The sequence below is a fragment of the Biomphalaria glabrata genome, chromosome 16, assembly GCF_947242115.1.
Source record: "Biomphalaria glabrata chromosome 16, xgBioGlab47.1, whole genome shotgun sequence".
Taxonomy (NCBI): Eukaryota; Metazoa; Mollusca; class Gastropoda; family Planorbidae; genus Biomphalaria; species Biomphalaria glabrata.
In genome coordinates, this window is record NC_074726.1 from 30,381,371 (window position 1) to 30,405,932 (window position 24,562).

At 39.4% G+C, this 24,562-nt stretch overlaps 2 protein-coding genes across 3 annotated transcripts in view; both read right to left on the reverse strand.

Moving 5' to 3' along the window:
• Window positions 1–744: 744 nt before the first annotated feature.
• LOC106053261 (uncharacterized) lies at window positions 745–11,670 on the reverse strand. 2 transcript variants are annotated; one of them, XM_056014245.1, is made up of 6 exons: window positions 11,544–11,670; window positions 9,801–9,902; window positions 8,063–8,175; window positions 5,622–5,822; window positions 3,289–3,345; window positions 745–902 (listed from the first exon to the last, which is right to left on the reverse strand). In XM_056014245.1, the coding sequence occupies exons 3-6, from the start codon at window positions 8,132–8,134 to the stop codon at window positions 855–857; spliced, it is 378 nt and encodes a 125-aa protein (XP_055870220.1). In that variant the 5' UTR covers window positions 8,135–8,175; window positions 9,801–9,902; window positions 11,544–11,670; the 3' UTR covers window positions 745–854. The 2 variants fall into 2 exon arrangements, 1 of the variants encoding a protein (XP_055870220.1); XR_008775363.1 differs by lacking the exon at window positions 5,622–5,822 and having other exon boundaries at window positions 824–902.
• A 2,779-nt stretch (window positions 11,671–14,449) lies between these two features.
• Window positions 14,450–24,562, reverse strand: part of LOC106068849 (uncharacterized) — a 29,435-nt gene continuing 19,322 nt past the window's right edge. The window contains exons 7-11 of the mRNA XM_056014448.1: window positions 21,330–21,475; window positions 17,998–18,048; window positions 16,836–16,925; window positions 16,397–16,441; window positions 14,450–14,544 (exon numbers count right to left, since the gene is read on the reverse strand). Of these exons, the coding sequence (XP_055870423.1) occupies window positions 14,491–14,544; window positions 16,397–16,441; window positions 16,836–16,925; window positions 17,998–18,048; window positions 21,330–21,475 (386 nt within the window). The 3' untranslated portion in view covers window positions 14,450–14,490. The remainder of the gene's footprint in view (window positions 14,545–16,396; window positions 16,442–16,835; window positions 16,926–17,997; window positions 18,049–21,329; window positions 21,476–24,562) is intronic.

Here is a 24,562-nt window from a genome sequence, read left to right on the forward strand (position 1 = left end):
TCTATCAATGAAAAGTTGATGAATTTTGGTATACAGATTTTGGTAATGTTCACTACATATTAGTTTGCTGTTTATACTTTTACCTAGGTTTTTATATTCTTGCTTTTAGTGTACGGTTCGGTTGTTGATCTAGATTTCTTCTAGATGGTTTTGACGTTTCCCAAAGTTTACAATTATTTTTTGAGTTTTCTGGATATTTAAAATTAGAAAGTTATCTTTTTTTTTCTTATATTAAGACGTCAGCGACGCGATGTCATTGCTGCCTTTGTTGGACAGATATTACAAGACGTTACATCGAACAGTAGCCTGGTCGTGCGGTTTGCGCGCTGGACTGTAGTTTGGATTTATCGATGCCTGCCCGCTCCCATCCCCCGTCGTCCTGCGGGAGGTTTGGAAAAGGAAGTAAACCATCTTCAACTCTGAAGGAACATCCGAAACATGTCAAACATTTTACAAACATGTTACAGGACAAAGCAGGACAACATTTTACAAACATGTTACAGGACAAAGCAGGACAAAGCAGGACAACATTTTACAAACATGTTACAGGACATAGCAGGACAACATTTTACAAACATGTTACAGGACAAAGCAGGACAAAGCAGGACATAGCAGGACAACATTTTACAAACATGTTACAGGACAAAGCAGGACAAAGCAGGACAACATTTTACAAACATGTTACAGGACAAAGCAGGACAAAGTGGGACAAAGCAGGACAGAATGACAAGTTGGATATAAGTGTTTAAAATAACATATTTATTACAGCGCGAAGTATTCAACCATTGGCTCGTTCGTGGCTTCAACCATTACGTCATAAGCAGACGAGACCACGAACATGCGCAGTGACCTATTTAGACCTCGCTTTCAATCCCTGAGTTGGACAGGTCATAGTTTCGTGCCTAGAGAATAGAAGCAAAATATTTTTTTTTAATTCTTTAAAAAAAACAACTAGCTTAAATTAAGTATAATTTGATCAATTAGTTTGGATCAGTCATGTAATTATATGTACAGGAAACAAGGCGCTATGATCCTATGAATAGTCAGGACCAGTTGTGAAAAAAAAGGGGGGGGGGAGAAAGAAGTAGGCCCCTATCTCTGTGAAGGATCGTTTATTAAAGGCAAAAAAAAAAAAAGTTCACTCAGGGCTCAAGAGTCCTCAAGAGGACTAATTCAACTTCAATTTCATTAAATAAACAAACCTATCCAATATAAATACATAGAAAAAAAAAATTAAAAAAAAAAATTATAAAATACGTAACGACAACAAACCAAGCATATCAAAGGGAAAGAACTCGTACAATTATATATCTAATTACTGTAGAAGCTATTTCCCCTATTCGATGTCAAACAAAATAATTAAGTGCCGATACTAATCAACCAATTGTTACTTATTCAATCAATTCATATTTTGTTAAGTACATTTAGTAATTGTTTGCAGTTTGAACATGATACGAGAATGATTATGGGGAATGTCGTGTGTTCAATGATCCAAGGGACGTAATCCTACATATTTAGACGTATGGTCAATACAAAAAGAAAATTCTTACCAGTATATTAATTCCTTAATTATTTTTTTTTTATGAATGTCTTGTCTAGTCCAAAATAATTGTGAAAAGTTTTAACTTGAATAAAAAAAAATGGATGTAGGAGAGATAACGTGTACAAATTTTTTACCAGACAGACAGACAGACAGGTAGTTGATATAAAAAAATGGATGTAGGAGAGATAACGTGTACAAACTTTTTACCAGACAGACAGACAGACAGTTGATATACAAAAATGGATGTAGGAGAGATAACGTGTACAAACTTTTTACCAGACAGACAGACCGACAGACAGTTGATATAAAAAATGGATGTAGGAGAGAAAACGTGTACAAACTTTTTACCAGACAGACAGACAGACAGACAGACAGACAGTTGATATAAAAAAATGGATGTAAGAGAGATAACGTATACAAACTTTTTACCAGACAGACAGACAGACAGACAGACAGTTGATATAAAAAAATGGATGTAGGAGAGATAACGTGTACAAACTTTTTACCAGACAGACAGACAGGTAGTTGATATAAAAAAATGGATGTAGGAGAGATAACGTGTACAAACTTTTTACCAGACAGACAGACCGACAGACAGTTGATATAAAAAATGGATGTAGGAGAGATAACGTGTACAAACTTTTTACCAGACAGACAGACAGACAGACAGACAGTTGATATAAAAAATGGATGTAAGAGAGATAACGTATACAAACTTTTTATCAGACAGACAGTTGATATAATCTTTGCAAAAAGTAAAACCAAAAATAAGTTAATCAATAAGCATTATCGGACATACAATGCAAAGGACATCAGGAAGTATTGCAAAGCAAAGGGGACATAAAGTCTGAAGAAACAAAAAGTTAATTGCGTGTAACTTTGAAGTTCTATTTTTTCGTTGACCTCCTTCAACCGTAACAACTAGGGTTCATATGAAAGCCTGGGCATTATTTATGAACGGAACGATGCCGCCCACACAGCAGTTCTTCCTCTACGCGCAGCTGGTGTGACCAAAGGAATGAAAATATCCGAAAAGTTTGGGTTCAGTAGCGTCGCAGGTTCTGCCAGGTTGTAGCACAGTGAGCTACGATCCACCTAAGGGTCACCACTTCATAACTTTTTTACTCAGGGTCGTCTACCATGGGGGGACGCTGTGGATAAGTGGTTAAGCGCTTGGTCGACCTCCACAGGACATTCTGTATGGCGATCTAATAGAAGGCAGGTGAGCCGCTGGTCGCCCACTTTTACGTTATACGGATGTATGCAAACGCGACATGAAGCTCTTCAAAATCGACACTAGCAGCTGGGAAGAGGTGGCACTGGATAGATCTACATGGAGAGAGAGAGCATAAAGGAAGGGTCACGGATTGCAGATGTCATACACAACAGAAGCAGAAAGAAGGGTGAAAATGCAACGGCGCCTGGTGATTATATATGCCCACACCTGCGATCGCAGCTGTGTATCAAGGATTGGCCTCTTTAGTCACACAAGAAGTTGCAAAGGGAAAAGATCATCTCACTAGACATACAATGCCACAGGACATCGTTCCAAGCTCGTTTCTTAATCATCAGTAGAGTTTAGGTCACGTGGACAAATCTGAGGCTCTTTTAAAAACTATCTCCAAGGGCAGTTATTCATGACATTTAGGTCTGGACTTTTTGCAGCTTGTTCTTCGTGATCTGACCCTCAAGTTTTCCCCCTTTTTTAGCGATTACACATATCGCACATATCTCTGTATACTGACCATAAGTTCTTCTATTCGAGTTCCCATCATTCCAGATGAGCTTGCGTCTTTTGGAAGCTGAAAGAGATAATTAGACCAGTTATTTCCCTTTCTACAAAATAAAATATATATTTACAAAGACTTAACTTAAGTGGTTGAGCGGTTAAACGCTTGGCTTCCAAACCTGGGTTCCTGGGTTCGAATCTGGGAATCAGAATTTCGGGATTTTTTAGGGCGCCTCTGAATCTCCACTGATTCTAATGGGTACCTGACTAAATTAGGGGAAAGTATAGTCAGTTGGTCGTTGTGCTGGTCACATGACACCCTGGTCGTTAACCGATGGCCAAAGAAATAGATGACATAATCTGCCCTATAGATCGCAGGGTCTGAAAAGGGAGCTTTACTTAACTTATGTAGAGACTTAGATCAGCGGTTTTCAACCTTTTAGGCTAGGCGACCCCTTTTTGCAATCCCCCACTCTGCTGTGACCCCCTCCCCCCCCCCCCCGCACACACACACAGCGATAGAAGAATGGACAAAAACAATCCATTTTTTCGATGGTCTTAGGCGACCCCTGGCAAATCGTCAATTGACCCCCAAAGGGGGTCCCGACCCTAAGATTAAGAACCACTGACTTAGATGTTGCTGGGTCTAACTTCTGGGTCCCCGACAAAATAGCGACGGAAAAAAAAAAGAACTACTTTAGATCTCGATATTTCGCTCTTTTAATTTTATCATTATTTTTTTAATCATTTTGCAGCAAACCCTTTAGATATCTTAAAATATAAATATTCAAGCATTATGCAGTAATTATAAAGTCCACACAACCGTAAATATATCATTTATTTACATTCCAAAAGTGGGAAGCGCTTGAACTTGGCTTGGCTTGGCTACCTAGAAGAGGCTCGAGGTTCGACACCCGGCTCGGGCAGAGTTGTGTTTACTGAGCGCCTAAAGGCAGCACGGAAAACCAACTCGTAGATACCCCCTCCCCCCCCCCCCCCCCCCGCTGGTCCACAAATGAGACTGGACCAAAGCGCTCTGAACATGCTATAAGCATGAAAGTAGCGCTATATAAAAGCTATAATAATAAAGTGAACTTCAAAAAACACGCAGAGATACTTCCATACTTGTTAGATTTACACGCACAAGCACGCATACACACAAACTTTCACAAAGTCAAATTGTATGCAATGTCCTGGAATGCTATCGGAAATCTTGTCTAAGTCATTGATTAATTAACATGCACGACTAGTTTGACCTAGTTACACGCGAAGGACGTAATCATCTTCTTTTTGTCAGCCAGCAAAACCAGTGATTTGGCAGAGTTTAAGTCATTGATTAACATGCATGACTAGATTGACCTAGATTCACGCGAAGGACTTAATCATCTTTATTTTTTTGTTGAAGTAACGTCTATATATAACAAGAGAAGAAGATAACATGTCTGCTAATCCTAAGCTCAATGTATCGATTCGGTACGTAAATGTCTAACTAACGACTCGAGAAGTCCATGCTGACTTAATTGCAGTGTTTCTCAAACATTTACCGCTGAAGTATTACAGTGATAGCATGTACCCTCCATTCAGCAACGGGGTCTGGAGGCATAAGCGTTCTCAGAAGGTTCGAGACGGAGCCCCCAGCATCAAGCGTTTTCCTGAGATCCGAGCGTCAGAATTCACTTTTCTTACAAGTAGAAGAGCAAACGCCAAATAAAGGTTAAAGGTCACTTAAGATGGAACAGGCCAATATTGAAGTGTTTTATTGCAATAAAGCCAACCATTCATTGTAGTTTTTAGTACAGTAGCAGATTGTAATAAGACTAATAAAGTAAAAGGAAGCACTGATTAATACTTTTATGCGGTAACATTCTAGGTACATATAACGCACACACGTCTGTAAAGAGATAATTGACGTCAAATCATCTTCGTATTGAGTAAGACGTCTTGCCGCTTAAAGTCGAATTTTTTTTCGCCACACAAAAGTTGTCAGCATAACGAAGTTCGGAGAATTTCGACCATTCAAACCCTAAGAAAGTCGAGAAGAATCACGTTAGTGGAGACGTTTTTTAAAAGTTTTTAGTCGACATTGTTTCCAAAAGATCCTTATTAGAAGATGAAACGACGCTTTCAAATATTTTCAATTAAGCATTTTTAATGATGTCATTTTACTTGGTTAATAATCAAACATGGATTTATAACTACAATGAAAATACTAATTTTATTTTATGTGCCGCTGGAAAAAGAAATGTTTCATTCTGCCAGTGTCGAGCAACCCTCGAAGGGACCTAAGGAGGCGCGCCCCCAACAGTTTGAGAAGCACTGCATTACTGCTTTGGACGTAGAGCCACTTACTTGGTCAGGATCGACGGAAGGCACACACGTTCGTTCCGGAATAAGAGGGCTTATGTTGGCATCCCCTACATTATGCCTTAGATTTTCATCGCTGGCTACCGTGATCACATCCTCGGCTTGGGTTATTGCCGCTGTTTCAGTCTCTTCGCGAAACTTATCATCCGGAGCTTCCAGAAGGGATGTCGCCTCTCCTGTGCCACTCTGGCGAGGAAACAGATCAGTAATTTTACTGCATTTTCGGCAGACGATTCCAGAAATGTTTTGACTTTTTAATTCTCGGAGTTTTTTTTTTCCGTTCCTGCTTTGTTCTCCATGTTCGGTCCATGTTTGGTCATGTGACTTGGATGGCTGCCTTGTCACGTGGTATGCGCGTCGGACTTTCGTCTCGGAGGTTCCGATTTCGAATCCTACCCGTCGCCATCCCCCGCTGTCCTCCTGGAGCTTTGGATAAGGATGAACTAATCTTCATATCTGAAGCAACGTCCCAAGACAATGTCCAACTGTTTTAAGAAAAAAATTTTTTGATTTGTGAATGACTTCGAGGTGAGGTAATGCCCAGATTAAGCAACGAACGGACCAACCCAATAAAAGTATGCAGAGCCTTCAAGTGATTGGACACGCGATCTCTGAGTAGATTGTGGCAATAGTCAAAATAGTGTCATAGACAAATGAAAACAAAACAATACCATTAACCCTTAAAACGCGTGTGGCCGTTTAGCCTCTAAACATCAGAATTGAAATTCCATTTTGTATGCACTCATTCTAAAACAGCTCAGCACTTTAAGGGTTAAATAACATCGCCGAATAGGTTACAGACTTAGAAATACATAATTCCATAATAGATTCGTCCGATTTATGTTTACACGAACAGGAAATGCATAGGACTATAAGAAATATAGGCTTCCAGAGTTCAATGGGTTAAAACCCGACAGAGTTATGTCACTCGGAGATAAGCCATGATTTTTATAACGGTAAATCTATTACACCGCAAAGTCTGTTAGAGATCTTTAATAAAACGCAAGACCACGGACAAACACGACACTCAGCTCTTATAAATGTATATTAGCATTACCCACCGGCTACGCCCGTTGATTTGTCCCCGTGAAAAATGTTTTCTTTTTTTTTTACCATGGATACATCCTTTTTTTCCCTTCCTAATAATAAAAGAAATGCCCCACAGGTAATCGCTGCCCCACAATTAAAAAAATAACGCTGCCCCGCATGTTTGAGTATTAATCAAGTAAAAATGACATTAGTACTTTTGTTTAATAAATGAAGTGTTTTAACTTAAATAAGGTCGTTTCATCTGTTTTCACCAGAGGTGCGTTGTAGACGTCAGGAGGGGCGAGGTGGCTGAGTGGTTAAGCGCTTGGCTTCCGAACCTGCTGTTCTGGGTTCAAATCTCGGTGAAGACTGGGATTTTCAATTCGGAATTATTAGGGCGCCACTGAGTCCAACCAACTCAAATGGGCACTTGACCTTAGTTGGTCGTTGTGCTGGCCACATGACACCCTGCTCGTTAACTGTTGGCCATATTAACAGATGACCCTAACATCATCTGCCCCATAGAAAGAGAAACTACTTTTTTACTAGACCCCAGAAGAATGAAGTCCAGAATGCGGGGAAAACGCTGGACGCCGCTGGAGCAGCATACATTACTCCCCAGACCACATGACTGCCTTGGAAGAGCGGTGAACATAAGTAATGTTCTTTTTGTTTGTACTCATATATCATGGGTACATCAGGAGTACATCAGAAGTACATCAGTAGTACATTAGGAGTACATCAGAAGTACATCAGTAGTACATTAGGAGTACATCAGGAGTACATCAGTAGTACATTAGGAGTACATCAGAAGTACATCAGTAGTACATTAGGAGTACATCGGTAGTACATTAGGAGTACATCAGAAGTACATCGGTAGTACATTAGGAGTACATCAGAAGTACATCAGTAGTACATTAGGAGTACATCAGAAGTACATCAGTAGTACATTAGGAGTACATAATGAGTAAATGTTTGAGAAACACTATCATATATCTACAGAGGCGTAGTGAAGGGTTTGAGAAACACTATCATGTATCAACAGAGGCGTAGTAAAGGGTTTGAGAAACACTATCATGTATCAACAGAGGCGTAGTGAGGGGTTTGAGAAACACTATCATATATCGACAGAGGCGTAGTGAAGAGGCAAAGGGGGCACGATGCCTCGGGTGCCACCATTGTGGAGGGGGGCGCAACACGCAGCCTATATTTCTATGTCATGTTCATGAAAAATGGGGGTGCGGCGCCAATAATGTACCTTTCCCCAGGCGCACGTTTTGCTCACTACGCCTCTGCACATCGATCCTTCATTTCGTTTGACATATATCGCAGTGCTTCTTCCAAAGTGAACCTTCAACTGTGAACTGTGAACTGTGAACCTTCAACTGTGAACTCACCATGAACGATTCCTCGTCAGCGATCTCATCATTGTCCACGCAAACGATCAAGATGACCACGGTCAACAGCATCCCGACTATCAGTATGGCGTAAACTATCAAGGGCTTCCGGGCTTAGAAACAAGAGGAAACACCAGATACATAATTTAAAACCCAGAAGCAGTGACGTAGCTAGGGTGGGGGGGGGGGGGAGAGGGAGAATTGGAAAATCCACCAGAGCCCCCACTTTGGGGGGGGGGGAGGCCCAAATGTTTTTTTTACGTTGAATATTAAATATTAGGCTACGCAAAATGCAGTCCCCCCCGCCCCCAAAGAGGTCAAGCCTCCACCCCTCCAAATTATGTCGATATCCTAGCTACGCCCCTGTCCAGAAGACAAAACTGTATGGGTTTAAAACACAAAAGACTCGATTTAATGGGTTTCATAACCCTTCAATCAAAAAAAAAAACAGTAGATACGATTATGTCGTTTTAACATGGCTGGAATTCATCTTCTTCCTATTAAGATGTTTATCAGAAATTTCAGAAACTACATAGATCAAATATTTATCTTAAAAAGTATTTAGAAAGCGTCTCTTGTATACAAATATATAAATGGCAAAAAAAAATAATTTTCTGTATAGTGCTACTCTCGCATCGTCAGTGTCTGTCCTATACGGGACAAGATGGTCTCGAGGCTATGCGATATACAAGAAATGTAACTATTAGATGAACACATTTCTCATTTTGTGTAATATGAGGATAGATTGTTAAGTCCAATCCTCGATTTAAAAAGCCGGCCACATACGTAGCATTGGATGGTTTGGTCCCGTTTCAGATAGGCCTGCGTCTTCTCTCAGCTTTTTGTTGGTTCGGCGCAGTAAATATGTCATTTATAAATAATATATTTTTTTGATTTTTTTTTACTGTAAGAAATAACTAAACTGTATGCATAAGGGATATATAAAAAATAAATGATATAATTATTATGCTTTCTAAATATAGCCTCCCCTTATGTTTTTTTTATACTAATAATAGTACATAGTTACCAAAAATGATATATATATAAATCTGTTACAAGTCTATCTGTATTTATCTTTATATTTATAGACTTATCTAGTAAAAGCGTGTACACGTTCTTTCAGCCACACCCATTCTCGGATCAAATTGAAACTTTACACAACTATTTACTATACCTAACAAAATTTGAATCAATTTAAAAAAAAACGAATTAATCAATCATCTTTTGGTTATTAATTAGTTTCATTGATATAGAAGAAGGGAAATAACTTCTACATTGTTGAGAAATATGGTTGTAAGTGCGGAATTCTTTCCCTTAGATAATCTTTTAAAACATGATTTTTTTTTATTCTACTGGTTGAAAATTGGTTTACATATTTAGTTTTACAAACAAAACTATTCGTTCTCGCAGAAGATAAAAAGAAGCTGTATCATAAAAAATGAACAAGATATAAAATATCATAAAAATCAGATTTTCAATCTTTTCTAGATTTTGAAATATAAGCGTGACGAACAGACGGACAGACAGACCACACAATACTAATAGCTGCTATTCCCCTTTTAAAAGGCCTCTACTAAAGAACGGTAAAAGATTACAGCAGATTAAAGAGATAAGCTTAATTAGGAACAAAGAGTAGAGGAATGAGATGAACTTTAATGAGATTAACAAAGAGTAGATTACTGGGATTAAGAGCAGTTGACTAGGATTAAGTTATGATGATTAATCGGCAGATACGTACGGATCTCACATCTACTGTCGTCGTACCCCTCTAGGCAGCCAGCGACACAGGTCCTGTTGTGTTGGTCACACTTGCCCTCCCCCGCACAGTTGTTACTGCAAACTGATAATGGAAACATTTTTACAATTTAGTAAATAGTCATTAACAGTTTTATAATTAAATAAATAGTCAGTAACTTTTTTCTATTTAATAAGTAATTAGTAACTTTTTTAAAATTTAGTAAATAGTCAGCAGTAACATTTTTACAATTTAGTAAATGGTCAGCAGTAACATTTTTACAATTTAGTAAATAGTCAGCAGTAAAAGTTTTACAATTTTTTAAATAGTCAGCAGTAACAGTTTTACAATTTAGTAAATAGTCAGCAGTAACAGTTTTACAATTTAGTAAATAGTCAGCAGTAACAGTTTTACAATTTAGTAAATAGTCAGCAGTAACAGTTTTACAATTTAGTAAATAGTCAGCAGTAACATTTTTACAATTTAGTAAATAGTCAGCAGTAACAGTTTTACGATTTTTTAAATAGTAAAATTTTTTACAACTAAATAAATAGTAACATTTCCACAACTAAGTAAATAGTCAGTAACATTTTTACAATTTAGTCAATAGTAATTTTTTTTACCAGTAAGTAATTTTTTTAAAATTTTTTTTTGAAATTGCCATGTAGAGTTGACCATCGCACTTGGACCCCTAAGGCCAGCAAAAGCGAACAAGAGCTTCCTTAACCTGACCTGAATGAACTGTGTACACTTCGTACACACCATTCTGTCTGGCGGTGGGGGGAGGGGGGGGTCAGACTCGGGGAGGGGGGGTAATTTGACGTTCACTTCCAGTGGCTCGGACACTCCGGACTCTCGGACTAGAGACACAGCCGCGACACCGGGGCCTCAGCTATATTCCTTTTAATCTACCAGGCTAACCATGCGTGGCGCGCCGTGGACGCAAAGGCCCTTGAGGGGCGGGGCCTGGGCGTTGACAGATGTTGTGGGGGCTCTTTTTACATCCCCCGCACAGTGCGAGGAGGATACTCCCGCACCTGACTTAAGTTGAGGAAAGTTAAGGCTATAATTTAAAAAAAAACAGAAATGGAATAGTGGTTTGAGTGCTGGGACAAGTCCCAAAAAGCCCGCCTGGAAGCGCATGAGGCGCCCTGACCGCACTTCCCCGTGGTGGGGGCTGTCCAGGCTTGAGCAAGCTATTATAGCACAGTGCAGGACAGGCCATTGTCCTGTTGGCTCATATTGCTCACGGCTATGGCCAAATTTCCATTCACGGTGCCTCCACTGCGGGGAGGAAGAGGAAACCGTGCCTCATATTCTGTTTGACTGCCCCAGACTTGCTGATCTCCGTCTCGACAGGTCTGGGAAACCCAAAATTCTCGACCTGTATGGCGACATTTATGCACTACGCAAGACAGCAGGGTTTCTGTCCAGGGCTTTTGCAAGAGAGGATTTGAGCCTCTCAAGCCCTCAATCTAATGGAGTTTGATGATGATGATGAAGGCGGTTGGTAGGTCGCTTTACTGGCTTCATGATACCCTGCTCGTTAATCGTTGGCCAAGAAACAGATGACTTTATCATCATCTGCCCTATGGCTTGCCAGTTTTGAAAGGGGATATTTACTTTTGCTTCTTCAGCGTACCCTAGTATTTATACATGACTTCGAATCCGCGTATGCCATGTGATTGTGGAGACAATACAACACTCGGTCTCCTAAGCAGCATAGGTGACAGTACTAATACTTACCCTGGTCACAAAGAGGTCCAGTGAACAGACCAACACAGCCGTCAGAGCATTCCCAGGTATAGCCGTCACACTTCCGGTTCACGCAATGATCGCTACAGGCTAATCACATACAGAAAGCAATTAAAATATAAAAATAATTAATTTAAAAAAAAAAGACAATGCCTTTTTGATATAACTTACATAGCGATTAATTTTGTCGTATTAACTAATGAATGCTACATTTAACTCTTTGTCTCTTAATTGACTATGCCAACGTTGATTTGACCCCCGTTAAACTAAATGGATTTTTTGTTTATATACTTTAATTTGCAGCGTAAAAAGAGCACAGCATTCTCCTACAATTCAATACCAACTATAACATTTTCTGAGAATAAACAACAAATAGATAAAAATAAATTTCATTAAATGACGAGCTTAACAACTCCCATTCTCGGATGAAGTTGAAACTTTGCACAATTATTCAACGCCGTAGACAAGATATGAATCAATTTAAAAAATTAACCAATAAGTCAATTAATTACTAGTAAATAATTATTTCGTTTCATGCCCAGAAGGGAAATAAATCACAGATAATGGCTAAATTCTCAGGTTTTATCCTCTGCAATATATGCATACGCTACTCCACCCAATCTCAGATCAAGTTCCAATTTTAAAATATTGTAATAACTTAAGGGAGGCAACTCAAAGAGGTAACTATGTTTATTCACAGGACATCACAAATACATAATAGCAACAACTGCCTTGAACACAGTCTCTTCAGAGTGGATTGGGAGTCTGTAAGGACAACAATATCTGATGGTGGTTGCACTCCTTCATATAATTTGTTTTCCACTGTCTGGACTGCTATGGTAATTGCCTCTATTTCGGCTTGGAAGTTTGAGCAGTAATCGCCACAGGGTGCGCTTATCTCAAAGTGTTTATTTTGGGGAAAGACCAGGAAGGCACCAAGACTAGCATTGATGGTGGCTTTGAAGGCCGATCCGTCGGTGTATATATGGATAGCTGTTTTTGGATAGCTTTCAATTGTTTCGAGCGTGCCTACTTTCAGCTCAAGTGGATTTGATTCTTTTGTTAGGGTATTAGTTAGTAAATGTTTTTTAATGGTTGGTTGTTTGTAGTTGAGTCCGGGCGTTATATTTGGTAATTTTTTCTCTGTTATTGGGTAGATGGTGTTTTAGGGCTAGTTCGTCAGTAAGTTGGATCAGAGTTCTTTGCTTTTTTTTTTTTTTGTTTTTCCTATTTCTCTGTGTTAGTAGTTTATTAGGATGGTCGTTCTCCAACCTTCTGCATCTTTAAATAGCTTCTAATGCTGCTCTTTTGCGCCGCATATACAGTTCTTGTCAATCGCCTGGATGCAGTTGCCAGTTACAATCTCTTAAGTTCTCTATTAAGTTGCTGGTAAAGTCAAATTGGCCATTGTTGGGGTCCGCATTCACAATTTCACCCGACGACATCCAAGGCAACGAATTAGAAACGGTTATCAGGCTTTCATGGTTGGAGTTCTCGTGAAAGGTACTGACAGATAAACAGAGGTCTTCAAAGTCCACAGCAGCAGGCTTGGACGCAGACCCAACGTTGTTTTGATCTGTTCGGCTCATTGAGGTACTCGTTGCAAATACATCAGGAACAAAAGCTTCAGGCACATAACAGACTTTTCTAGTTTCTTCATCTGTTTCTTTCCCATTGAGATCGTCGCAGCAATCGTTGTCACGTTTCTCGTCTTGAAAGTCACACCCGCAAGACTTGCCCACAACACAGTCACAGACGGCGCTACAATCCCCAGCGCCCCCTTTACTACTGTTTGTGCTGCCACAATCCTGGCCATGCAAATGCTCCTTCACTAACGAGTCTATTCCTCCTTTCACTTGCGACACCATTTTATCACTTTAGTCTATTTGGCCTTCCTTTTTCAATACAATCTCATCCACCTTATTCCCCATCATGCTCACCATCATTCTCATTTCTTCACGCATCGAGTCGTATATATCTTTTAGCGAGTGTTTCATAGTTTTCAGGCCGATATCTGGATCCACCTCAAACAAATATATTTCCGGATCCTCCCCTTCATCAGCTAGAGCCACCCGAAGACGTGCTCTTAGAATGTCCTTATTCTTTTCAAAGCGTTTCAGACGCTGCCACTCGAGCTCTACTTTCAGTTCAACTCCAGCTCGTCTAGCCGTTTTATAGATATCATTTTAAATTTTAAGATCCTACCTAAGGCCTCCGTTGACACCATTGCAATAACTCAAGGGAGGCAACTCAACGAGGCAACTATGTTTATTCACAGGACTAGACAAATACAAAATAAAAACAACTGCCTTGAACACACTCTTTTCATATCGGCTCTAGACGTGTGCGGAACTTTCTTTTCTTCCTAATGTTGACATCCTTTTCAGTCTAGTCTCTAACAGTGCTCACCTTCTGCACTAGCTTAGATGGCGGTGCGCATGGCAGGGTTATAACAAAATTTATTGTTGTAACTAAAAAAAAACATGAACCAAATTAAAAATTAACCAATTAATAATAATAATAATCGTGATAATAATAATAATGATAATAATAATAATTGTTAGTACATTAATTATTGATAATTAAGTAGTTTGGGTGATATCGAATAAGGGAAATAACTTCTACATTATTTAGAGATATAGTTGTAAGTGCAGAGTTCTTTTATTTTGATTTTTCTTTTCTAAACAGATTTTTATATTTGGCACTGTTTAACTCAATTTACAAACTTAAATTTTATGTATTAGCGAGTCGACATGGACTCATAACAAATGAATCCATTTCCTTTATTTCTTATGGGGAAATATGTTTCGGATGCCGAACTTTTCAGGTTGCGACCAACTTTCCAGAACGGGTAGTGCTCGTTAAACCGAGGTTGCACTGTATTGCTACAACTTACTATAGTTACAGAAGTCTCCGAAACGGTTCTGACTGCAGCCTTTCAGACACACTCCAGTAGTTCTGTTACATAATCCCATGCGACAAAACGAACACACTGCCAGAAACAAAATTTGGAGGTGTACATTATAAGCTATCTGCATATATAATTCTCTACGTCGCCCAACCATGCGGGACACCACGCACGCACTTCAACTCTCTAACTCTCCTCCCGCCCCCTCCCGCCCGCACCCGCGCCTTCATCGCTCTCCAGGCATGCGTTCACAGTCGTTTGCTTAACTCACCCCATTTGGACAACTGTGTATTTCAGGAAGTGATAAACCGTGACTAAAAAGCGGCGTATGCTACGCCGCGGGTCGGCTTGTTTTACTTTAACAGTCAGTGTAATGAACACTCGGCACAATTCTGATCTGGATTCGCGTTATGGAGGGTATGTGTGTTTCTGATGGGAAAATTGAAGCGGATGCTTTTGGTTGTATGGGCTGATTAGATTCTGATGAAATAACGAGGTGGTCTTTCGTCAGGTATGAAAGTTGAACAAAGAAAGGATGTGAGAGAGAGAAGACGTTTATTTTTACAAAGTTTATATCAACACAATCTGTCTGTCTGTCTGGTACAAAGTTTGTATACGTTATTTCTCCCAAAGCCAATCTCGCATCAAGACGAAATTTTGCACAATTATTTCTTTTAGTTCCCCTTATTGTTTGTAGTAACAAAAAAAGTAAAATAATTATAAATAACTATAAAGCATATTTCCATAAGCAGCTCTCTGGCACAGTGGTTAACGTGTTGGCTGGATGAGGATGAGGAGGCCGTAGCTCTCGAGTTCGAATTCAGGTCGCTCACATTTTTTTAAAAAATACATTTACAACGCGACGACACAGAGACCCCCTTATTTCTCTCCCCCCCCCCCCCCAAAACATCTTTTCAATTGTAAATTATCATTTCCGTTGTGTATCTCCATAAATCTACTTTCAAATTGAATCTATGTATATTTATAAATTAAAGTTGTATTCAGTTTTGTTTTAAAAGAAGTTTTTTAATGTTTATTTCAAGCTCTACATTAAGAATGTAAAACCCTATATCGGGTTAGTTGTATTAGCTGTTTGGAGCAGCCAACGACCGACCTATATATATATACTTTATCTAGACCGGAAAACGGTAACAAATTCTTATCCGCGATTGATCAACTCACAGACCTATATATATAGATTGTTATGTATTAATCACAGAACTATATATTCACACAAATTCATGAAATAAAGCCATTTCCTGTTAGTTTCCATTAAGATGATACTACAAAATCCTAGATAGAAATAATTCACGTCTATAGATTTTAGTCTTCTTATATACATTTAAATTGATTTTGTTTTTTATGAACCTAAAAATTGCAAAATAATAATTATGAGACGAGAGGGCGCTTATTTTCAATGTTCAATTACTAGATCTAGATCTAAGCGTTAAATTATATGTTACATAGGTTAGGGTTGAAAAACAACTTTACTTCTAATTAGTTTACAAAACAACTAATTGTTGCATCTTTTTTAAAAGTTTTTCACGACATTTTTGTAGTGTTCAGTTTCCTGTTCAAGTAGGCTCAGCCAACACCCTGTTCAGTTTGGGATCAGAGGTAGCTATGTGCGCTGCAAGCTGCCTAAGGTGCAGCGGCCCCTGTTTTTTTCTCAGAGTTGACTCCCGAAACCTTCCCCATGTTTGAGTATGGTATGTTTAAACTTGGGACCTGATCGCCGTCTCTTCCTACAGTCATGCAAGACTGTGCGACATAGGGGTAGTTTTTAAAAAGTTGAATTATAATAAAAACAACAACCTGGAACTTACAATATTAACATTTTGTTGTTTTTGTTGTTTTTGTTATGGTTGTTATAAAAAAACAGACATTGAAAAACATGGTATGAGAAAAGAAACATTTTTTAATAGACATTACTCACTCTGACTGCAGTTTTCACCATATTTAAACAGAGGACACTGGTCAACTGTAACAAAAAAATAAAAAATTTGTAAATGATAAAAACCAGTAAAAAGTTAATTAGAATACTGTTCAATATATAGCCAGTAACAAAAATTAAACAATGAACATAACATATATATAGTAATAGAAGGACTTTAGATGCGTAATGAGTGGCTGATAGGCTCAAGCCACCTGTGTCCAGATGAGTGCCCCTGCAGAGCGCCAAATAGCAGCACGGAAACTCTCTCACAGAAACTCCCTCATCCCCAAGGAACCAAGAGCATAGCTTATTGAAAAAGACATAAGCATGAAAGTTGGGCTTTACAAAATGATGCCTTTAAAAAAAAAACTCTTCACGATTCCATTTGCTAATCTGTCGATGGGCTATGTCGAGAAAGGAATGCCGATATTCTACCTACCACGCAAAAAGCAAACCTCTGGTGGGCCGCAATCCTTGATACATGCCCCAGTCTTTCTGTCACACGCTCCCCCGAAACAGGACTTGCAAGCTGTGGAAACATTGTGGCCGCTGCGTTAAATATGCAAATAATGTCTACCTCTATACTATCAAAGTATTCACATTCAAATATTGCCTGTCAATATACCATCAAAGTATGCACCCGCAAATTATAGCTGTTTCTGTACTATTAAAAGATTCTAAGAATTACAACATGTTTTGTTAGTACATAGGGATTAAAGAAGATCACTTATGCCTACTAGCAGCAGAGAGCCTGGCTCCAAATCTCTGATGAGGACGTTTGAGCCAGGAATGTTGGGCTACAAACCGGAAGTGCTAGTGTAGCTGGAGCCTGATTGAATTGTCGCCTCTGAGTCCACCCAGCTCTAATGGGTACATGATATTAGTTGGGGAAGAGCAAAGCCGGCTGGTCGTTGTGCTGGCCACATGACACTCTCTTTAACCTTGAGCCACAGAATCAGATGATCTTTACATATATATATATATATTGATATTTTGTGTTTTTGACGCTTCGGCACAATTTAGACCCTATCGTACCAATGATCCCTGAAGAGCTACTTTCTCTTTATAGCTCAAGATACTATGAAGTGACGTGTGCGTGCTATAATGCAAATAGTGGTTGCAGGTTTAAATGCAAATATTGTTTCTGGTTAAATGGTTTAATTAGGTGTTATTGTGATAGACTAATGAGTATAGATATGATACTGAGGTTTGCTATTGGAGAAATATGCAACGTACATGTCAGGTCTCCCTAGAACAGCGGTTCTCAACCTTTTAAGCTCGGCTACCCCTTTTTACTATCCCCCGCTCTGCCGCGACGCCCCCCCCCCCCCTTATACATACACAGCAATAGAAGAGTACACAAAATATAATCCAAATTTCGATGGTCTTAGGCTACCCCTGGCAAATCGTCAATCGACCCCCAAAGGGGTCGCGACCCACAGGTTGAGAACCCCTGCCCTAGAAAGACAAATAAAGCAGGTCAACTAGACCAGAAGTTCTCAAGCTTTTTTTTGGACTCGGGGATCCCTTCAAAAAGTTAAAACCTACACACGGGGGACCCCTACGTGAGAGAAATAAACAGCATCAATGTAAAGACTCACGTTTATTGCACTGAGGTCCGTACTTATGCTTGCCACACGTAAATGAGAGATCTAGAAAGAAATTAAAAAGTGATCTCTTGTTAGTTCGAGTCATAATTAGCATTTTCATTTTCAAGTCTAATATTCGTTACTAGTCGACCGGCGGCGTAGGATACGTTGGCGAATTTCTCCTCATCATCCACTGAAAGTTGTTCTCGTTTTGAGGCGCAGCCTCTTATTTTCTTGAATCCTTCCCAGCATTCTTTTTGAGTTGTTATTTGCAAAGAAATTCTCCATTTTTTCTTTGTATGTTTTTTTCCCTTCAATTATTGCTTTTCTCAGTTTATTTTAAGCATTTATAAACTCTTCGTTGCTAGCCTTTTACTTTGTGTTTTCTTTTCAGTAATAAGGTGTTTGATTTTTTTGGGTCATCCAGGGCTTATTGTTTCCATAGACTTGTATTGTTTTTGTTGGAATTGTTAACTCCTCGCAGAATGATAGATATGAGTTAACAGTTTCTGTTAGTTTATGTCTCGACAGTTCTCAATAAAGATTTCCCAGTTAGTTTTCTCAATGCATCCTCGAAGTTTTTCTACAGTCTTATCAGGCCACATCTTGACCGTTTTTATAACTCTCTTTGTAGTTTTAAGAGTAGGTTTGTAATTTGGTATAAGATGACATAACGCGTCGTCAGATTCTCCAAGTGGGAACAAACTTTTACATTTGCAAGCCTGCTTAATGGTTACGTAGCATTTGTCGAGCGTTCTACCCTGCCTTGTGGGGAGGGAGACATACTGGCAATAGTTTGGCAGTGTGTTGTCAATATTTAGGTTGTTGAAATCTCCAGTTACGATACAAACAGAGTCTGTGTGATTTGATTCTACATTGTGAAGCACATCAAAATTTATTTCCGACGCAGTTGCTGTGTCAGCCGTCGGTGGTATGTACACAACAACAACACACACCTGGGTGAATTCTCTAGGCAAGAAGTAAGGCCTAAGTGTGACACACATAAGTTCAATGTTAGGGTCACAAATTTTATTCCTGATGTTCACATTATTGGCGTTGCAGTATTCCTTGTTTATATAGATTGCGTGTCCTCCTCCTTTTGACTCCCCACTATTAATTGTTCTGTCTGCTCTATAAACGTAAAATTTATCGAGATCAACAGAAGAGTCGGGTATCGTATCATTGAGCCAGGTTTCAGTGAAACACATTAAGGAACACTCTCTAAATTGATACAAATGTTCACAGCAACCTGTTAATTCTTCCATCTTATTTTGTAAAGATCTAACATTGCCTGTTACGATGGGTGGAAGGAAGCCTCTTTGTCCTCTTCTTCTACACTTAACTCCTATTCCTCCTCTACGTCCTCTCTTCTTACGTCTTACAAGTGTAGTCTAGGAAAACCATAAAAATATGCCATCAGGTCTATAAGCTCGTTTTGAATCCTATATACGAGGTTCTGTTCACTACCCTATGCGTTCGTAATTCGTCGAAGATGTTTTTTTGCATGGTTGGGTCGAATTTGTCAAGCATCTCAACCAAGCCTAAAAACTGACCGTTGTTCGCGCTGAAAGTTTCATTGTTCTCCCACGACATGCGCCATTTTGTTGTTTTCTCTCTTTTTTATTTTTAAAGGTACTGATCTATTGCTAAAATTCTTGCTAAGACTGCGCGCCAATGCATTTTTTGTTTTTCTATTTTGTTCTAGCACCAAGTTAACCATTTCACTACCATTGGACATTCTCAGAACTTAATCCAACCGCGCTGACACATAATTATAATTATGGAATGGATGACTGGCCGTGCGGTATGCGCGTCGGACTGTTCTTCGGTCGTCATGATGGTCCCGGGTTCATATCCTGCCCGCTGCCATTCTCCGTCTTCCTGCGGGAGACTTGTACTAGGAAGTAGATTATCTTCAACATCCGAAACATTTTACAAACATTTTAATGTGATTTACAGAAATCTCAAGCAGCTGAATTTTATTACCAAAAGGTTTCCATTCTCAGATGCTTGTGTTTGCTAATTGGCCTTCAGTAGGAAAACAAAATACTGTCTTTAGTCTTTGGTATGAGAGCAAAGAATATGAGAGGAGCTGCAGTGGTCCATTGTTTTTCTTAGATCCGACTTTCTAATGAAAAAATACGTCCGCGTTTGTTTTTTTTACCCTGAGACCGAAGTTCTCCTACTTCAGCCGATGTATATACAGGCAGTGATGCCCAACCTTCTTCAGCCCGCGGGCCTAATAAATTCCCCACACTATTGTCGCGGGCCACATCATTGCGAAAATGGAAAAGCAATAGAGCAGACGACATTTTCATTAGAAACAAGTTGTATTCAACATTAATTCTATAGCAATTAGTTGGATGTTTCAAACTTCTGAATGACAGGCTGCAATGCAAATATTCCATTAAAACTGATATACTTTATGTATTCTATATACAAAATAAAATGTGTCCATTTTCCTATTTATTGTGTTCACTCAAAGCCAAGTATTTGTTTAGCATTCCCATGTATTCAACACTCAAATGTTGACCAGCAAGCTACCAATCACGTCGCTACCAAAAGAAGTCAACTAAAAATGGCAAGGACACACGGTTTGGTTATTTTTTTAATTATATATTTTACATTCCCATTTATTGTATTGTGGAGAGAGGTTCGGAAGGGCCGGTTAGACCTTAATCGCGGGCCGGATGTGGCCCGCGGGCCGTATTTTGAGCATCACTTATATACACAGAAGCTTATTGGGTGGAAAACGAATACGACATCGTCAAACTTTCTGGATGCTGATTGGCCGAAATAACTATACGAGCTAGGCCACAGTACCAAACAAGGAATCTTTTGCACAGCCCTCGTCCTTTTTTGTCTATGACGAACTAAAGTAACAGTATATTTACTATTACACATACCAATTCTTTTTTTTAATGTAACACGACGTAACAGTACTGTATGACTCTTTATTTACGAAATAAACGATTTTGATTGGTTGCTTCTGGCTACGTGTTTTTATTATGCCAAGGTGAACAAGGTGAAGGGTTAAACAGTGATAGCCGCTTATAAAGTACAGGTCATAAGATGATGTCTTTACCAAAACGGAATCTGTATTTCGAAACAAAAAATGTCGTAACATGGACGCTCCTTATATAATTGTGGTGATCTTAGGCTGTGTCGATTTGACCTACATTACTAAAGTAGATCAATGAGGCATGTTGGCATAGATACAAAATATTAAAATAGCGCAGCTGCCTTACTATATAACAAAACGAAAACAGAATTTAAAAAAAAATAACCCGAGCAAAGCTGGGTAAAAAACAGCTAGTATATATTTCCGCGTAAGTCTGGTTCACCTGGGCTAGGATTGTCGCACTCCACCTGTTCTTCACTGCATAAGATACAGTAGCCATTCGATATGTCGCATGAGTCATAGAAACAGGCGCTGTCACATCTCTTGTCACACTGCAGACCATAGCTTCCCTCTCTGCAGTCTGCACGCCTCGTAAAGAAAGGAAGAAAAAAATACAAAAATTCAAAAACAACTCTCAACCCATCTTACGCTCTAAAGCATTATCTCTACATAACAAGATACGAATCTATAATACAAACGTTAGGTCGGTCCTTCTATACAGTACAGAGACAAGGAGAGTCACTTAAACAAATACGTAAAAGCTCCAGATCTTTGTTAAGAGATGCCTATTAGGAATTAGGTGGCCAGAAAAGATAGCTACTGACAATTTGTGGGAGAGAACTAGACAAAAGGCCTTAGTCCAAGCCAGCACAAAACGAAAGAGGGGCTGGATAGGACACACCCTGCAAAAAACCCAGCTACCACTTGATTGGAATCAGCAAGGAAAATGGGCAGACCAAATCAAACCTAGGAGAGGTCAGTCATCAGTGAGGCCGAGGATACTGGAATGACACGGGAGCAGATGAAGAAATCTTCTCAGAAACTAGTTCGATGCAGAAGTGTGGTTGCGGCGCTTTGCTCTCTTGGGAGTGCACAGGATTAAGTAAGTAACAGAGACAAGGGTCATCAGCATCATAAAAAATTGTGTGAGGACTTCAGAGGCTCTAATCCAGTGTTTCTCAAACTGTGTGCCGCGGCACACTAGTGTGCCGCCGAAGATGTGCAGGTGTGCCGCGGGAGTTTTGATGTAAATTTTTTAGGTGTATGCTAATAATAACAAGTTATCACTAAGCCTTATTCATTGTTATCCATGAAGAAATACGTTAGCAAGAATGAAACTGCGAAAGTGTTAAATGAAAAGCAAGGAACCAAACGAAGGTACAAAGAAGATTACATCGGATATGGTTTCATATCTTCTGGACCTGAAGATGCTCCATTGCCATTCTGTCTGATCTGCAATGCAACTCTGTCGAATGAGGCGCTTGTTCCAAGCAAATTGAAGAGACACTTGGAAACAAAATATCCAGCTATAAAAGCGCAACCGAAAAAATACGTTGAAAACATCAGGGCTCAACAAAATAAACAAGCTAAGAAACTTACAAAGTACCTAAAGCTGCCAGAAAAGGGATTAATTGCAATTTATAAGGTTGCTCAGTTATTAACAAAAACGCAAGAAAGCACACACAGAGGCTGAATCAATCATTGCACCAGCTTAAGCAATAGTTGTTGAAACTATCCTTGGACCCGATGCCGCCGAAAAAGTTAAAAAAGTTCCTTTGTCAAATGATAATATCTCGCGCAGAATTGAAGACTTATCGTCAGATTTACAAGATCAAATCTGCGAACTCTTCGACGTGACTGACGATGAAGTGTCTCTGCTGTGGTCTCTTCAAGTTGATGAATCCACAGACATTAGTGGCAAAGCCCAGCTGCTAGCTTTTATTCGGTTCATAAAGGATGAAAAATGTGTCAACGAATTCTTATTTTGAAAAGACTTACCAACTACGACCAAAGGCGAAGATATTTTTAAAGTGGTGAAGGAAAACATTTAGCTCTTCAAACTACAGTGGAAAAACTGTGTCAGCGTTTGCACCGATGGCTGTCCTTCCATGCAGGGAAATAGAAAGGGATTCGTCACTCTTGTGCGTCAAGAAAATCCAGATGTATTAGTTGTTCACTGCATGATCCACAGAGAAGCTCTTGCCTTCAAATCTTTACCGAAAGATTTGATGTCTGCTCTGGATCAAGTGATTGAAGTTGTAAACTTCATCAAATCTCGACCGCTTGCATCCCGACTTTTCTCAGAGTTTTGTGAAGCAATGGATTCAGACTACAAATGTCTCCTGTATCACACCAACGTTCGTAGGCTCTCCAGGGGAAAAGTGTTAAAGGTGTCGTCCAACTCAAGGCTGAACTGATTTCATTCTTGGAGGCTGAAAACAAAAAAGACTTTGAATTTTCTATTCATGACGAGATCTGGTGGGTTAAGGTGACATTTCTCTCTGATTTATTTGACAAATTAAATTCACTGAATTTAAGTCTTCAAGGACCATCGGAAACCATCATCACTGCATCCTCAAAACTGAAGTCATTTGGTGAAAAATTGTCTTTGTGGCAAAGTAAGATCTCGAAAGGAGTCTTCGACTGCTTTCCTACATACTATGAATGTGCTTCAAATAAAGAAATCACCCCCGAAATTCTGGACATTTTGACACACTTGCGGTCAGCATTGCAGCATTACTTTCCAACAGTTGGAAGTAATGAATATGGATGGGTCAGTTATCCATTTGGAAACAATGAGGCTACAAATCTGAAAACTGAAGAAGCATAGCAGCTCATTGATTTAAAAAAACAAGCAGTTCTTAAGTCAAGTTTTGCCGAGAAAAGCCTGGATAAGTTTTGGATTTCAATCAACAAGTTATATCCTGCAATCAGTTTAAAAACAATCAAAATAATTCTTCCATTTGCATCTTCATGGTTTTGTGAGTTTGGATTTTCAGCATTGACTGAAATCAAATCTAAGAAAAGAGAAAGACTTCTTACAATAGACGATGAAATACGAGTTTGTTTGTCGACTCTGGAGCCTCGATTAGATCGCATTTGCTCTAAAAAAAACAACTGGCAAACCCTTCACATTAAATGTAATACTTCAAAAGAGGTAAAATACTTTTTTTCCTTTTTATTATAAAATAACTGTTGCTCTTCGTGGTGTGCCGCGAAATTTTTGTAGTTTTTTTACTGTGCCGCCAGACAAAAAAGTTTGAGAAACACTGCTCTAATCCTCTCTTGCTCAAGCGCTGGACAGTAACCCTGCTGGGTTTTTTTTTAGCGCATAATGTCACCATACAGGTCAAGAAACTTTGGTTTCCCAGACCTATCGAGATGGAGATCAGCAAGTCAGGGAGAGATCAGCAAGTCAGGGGGAGATCATCAAGTCAGGGGGAGATCGTCAAGTCAAGGGGAGATCATCAAGTCAGGGGGAGATCATTAAATCAGGGGGAGATCATCAAGTCAGGGGGAGATCATCAAGTCAGGGGGAGATCAGCAAGTCAGGGGGAGATCATCAAGTCAGGGGGAGATCAGCAAGTCAGGGGGAGATCAGCAAGTCAGGGGGAGATCAGCAAGTCAGGGGGAGATCAGCAAGTCAGGGGGAGATCAGCAAGTCAGGTGGAGATC

Excerpts from the sequence above, each read along its gene's own strand:
- LOC106053261 (XM_056014245.1), bottom strand. The coding sequence starts at position 8,134 with ATGCTGTTGACCGTGGTCATCTTGATCGTTTGCGTGGACAATGATGAG. Across the intron at positions 5,823-8,062 it reads CTGACGAGGAATCGTTCATG|AGTGGCACAGGAGAGGCGAC; the intron begins GTGAGTTCACAG and ends TTTCCTCGCCAG. Across the intron at positions 903-3,288 it reads CTCGAATAGAAGAACTTATG|GCACGAAACTATGACCTGTC; the intron begins GTCAGTATACAG and ends TCTATTCTCTAG.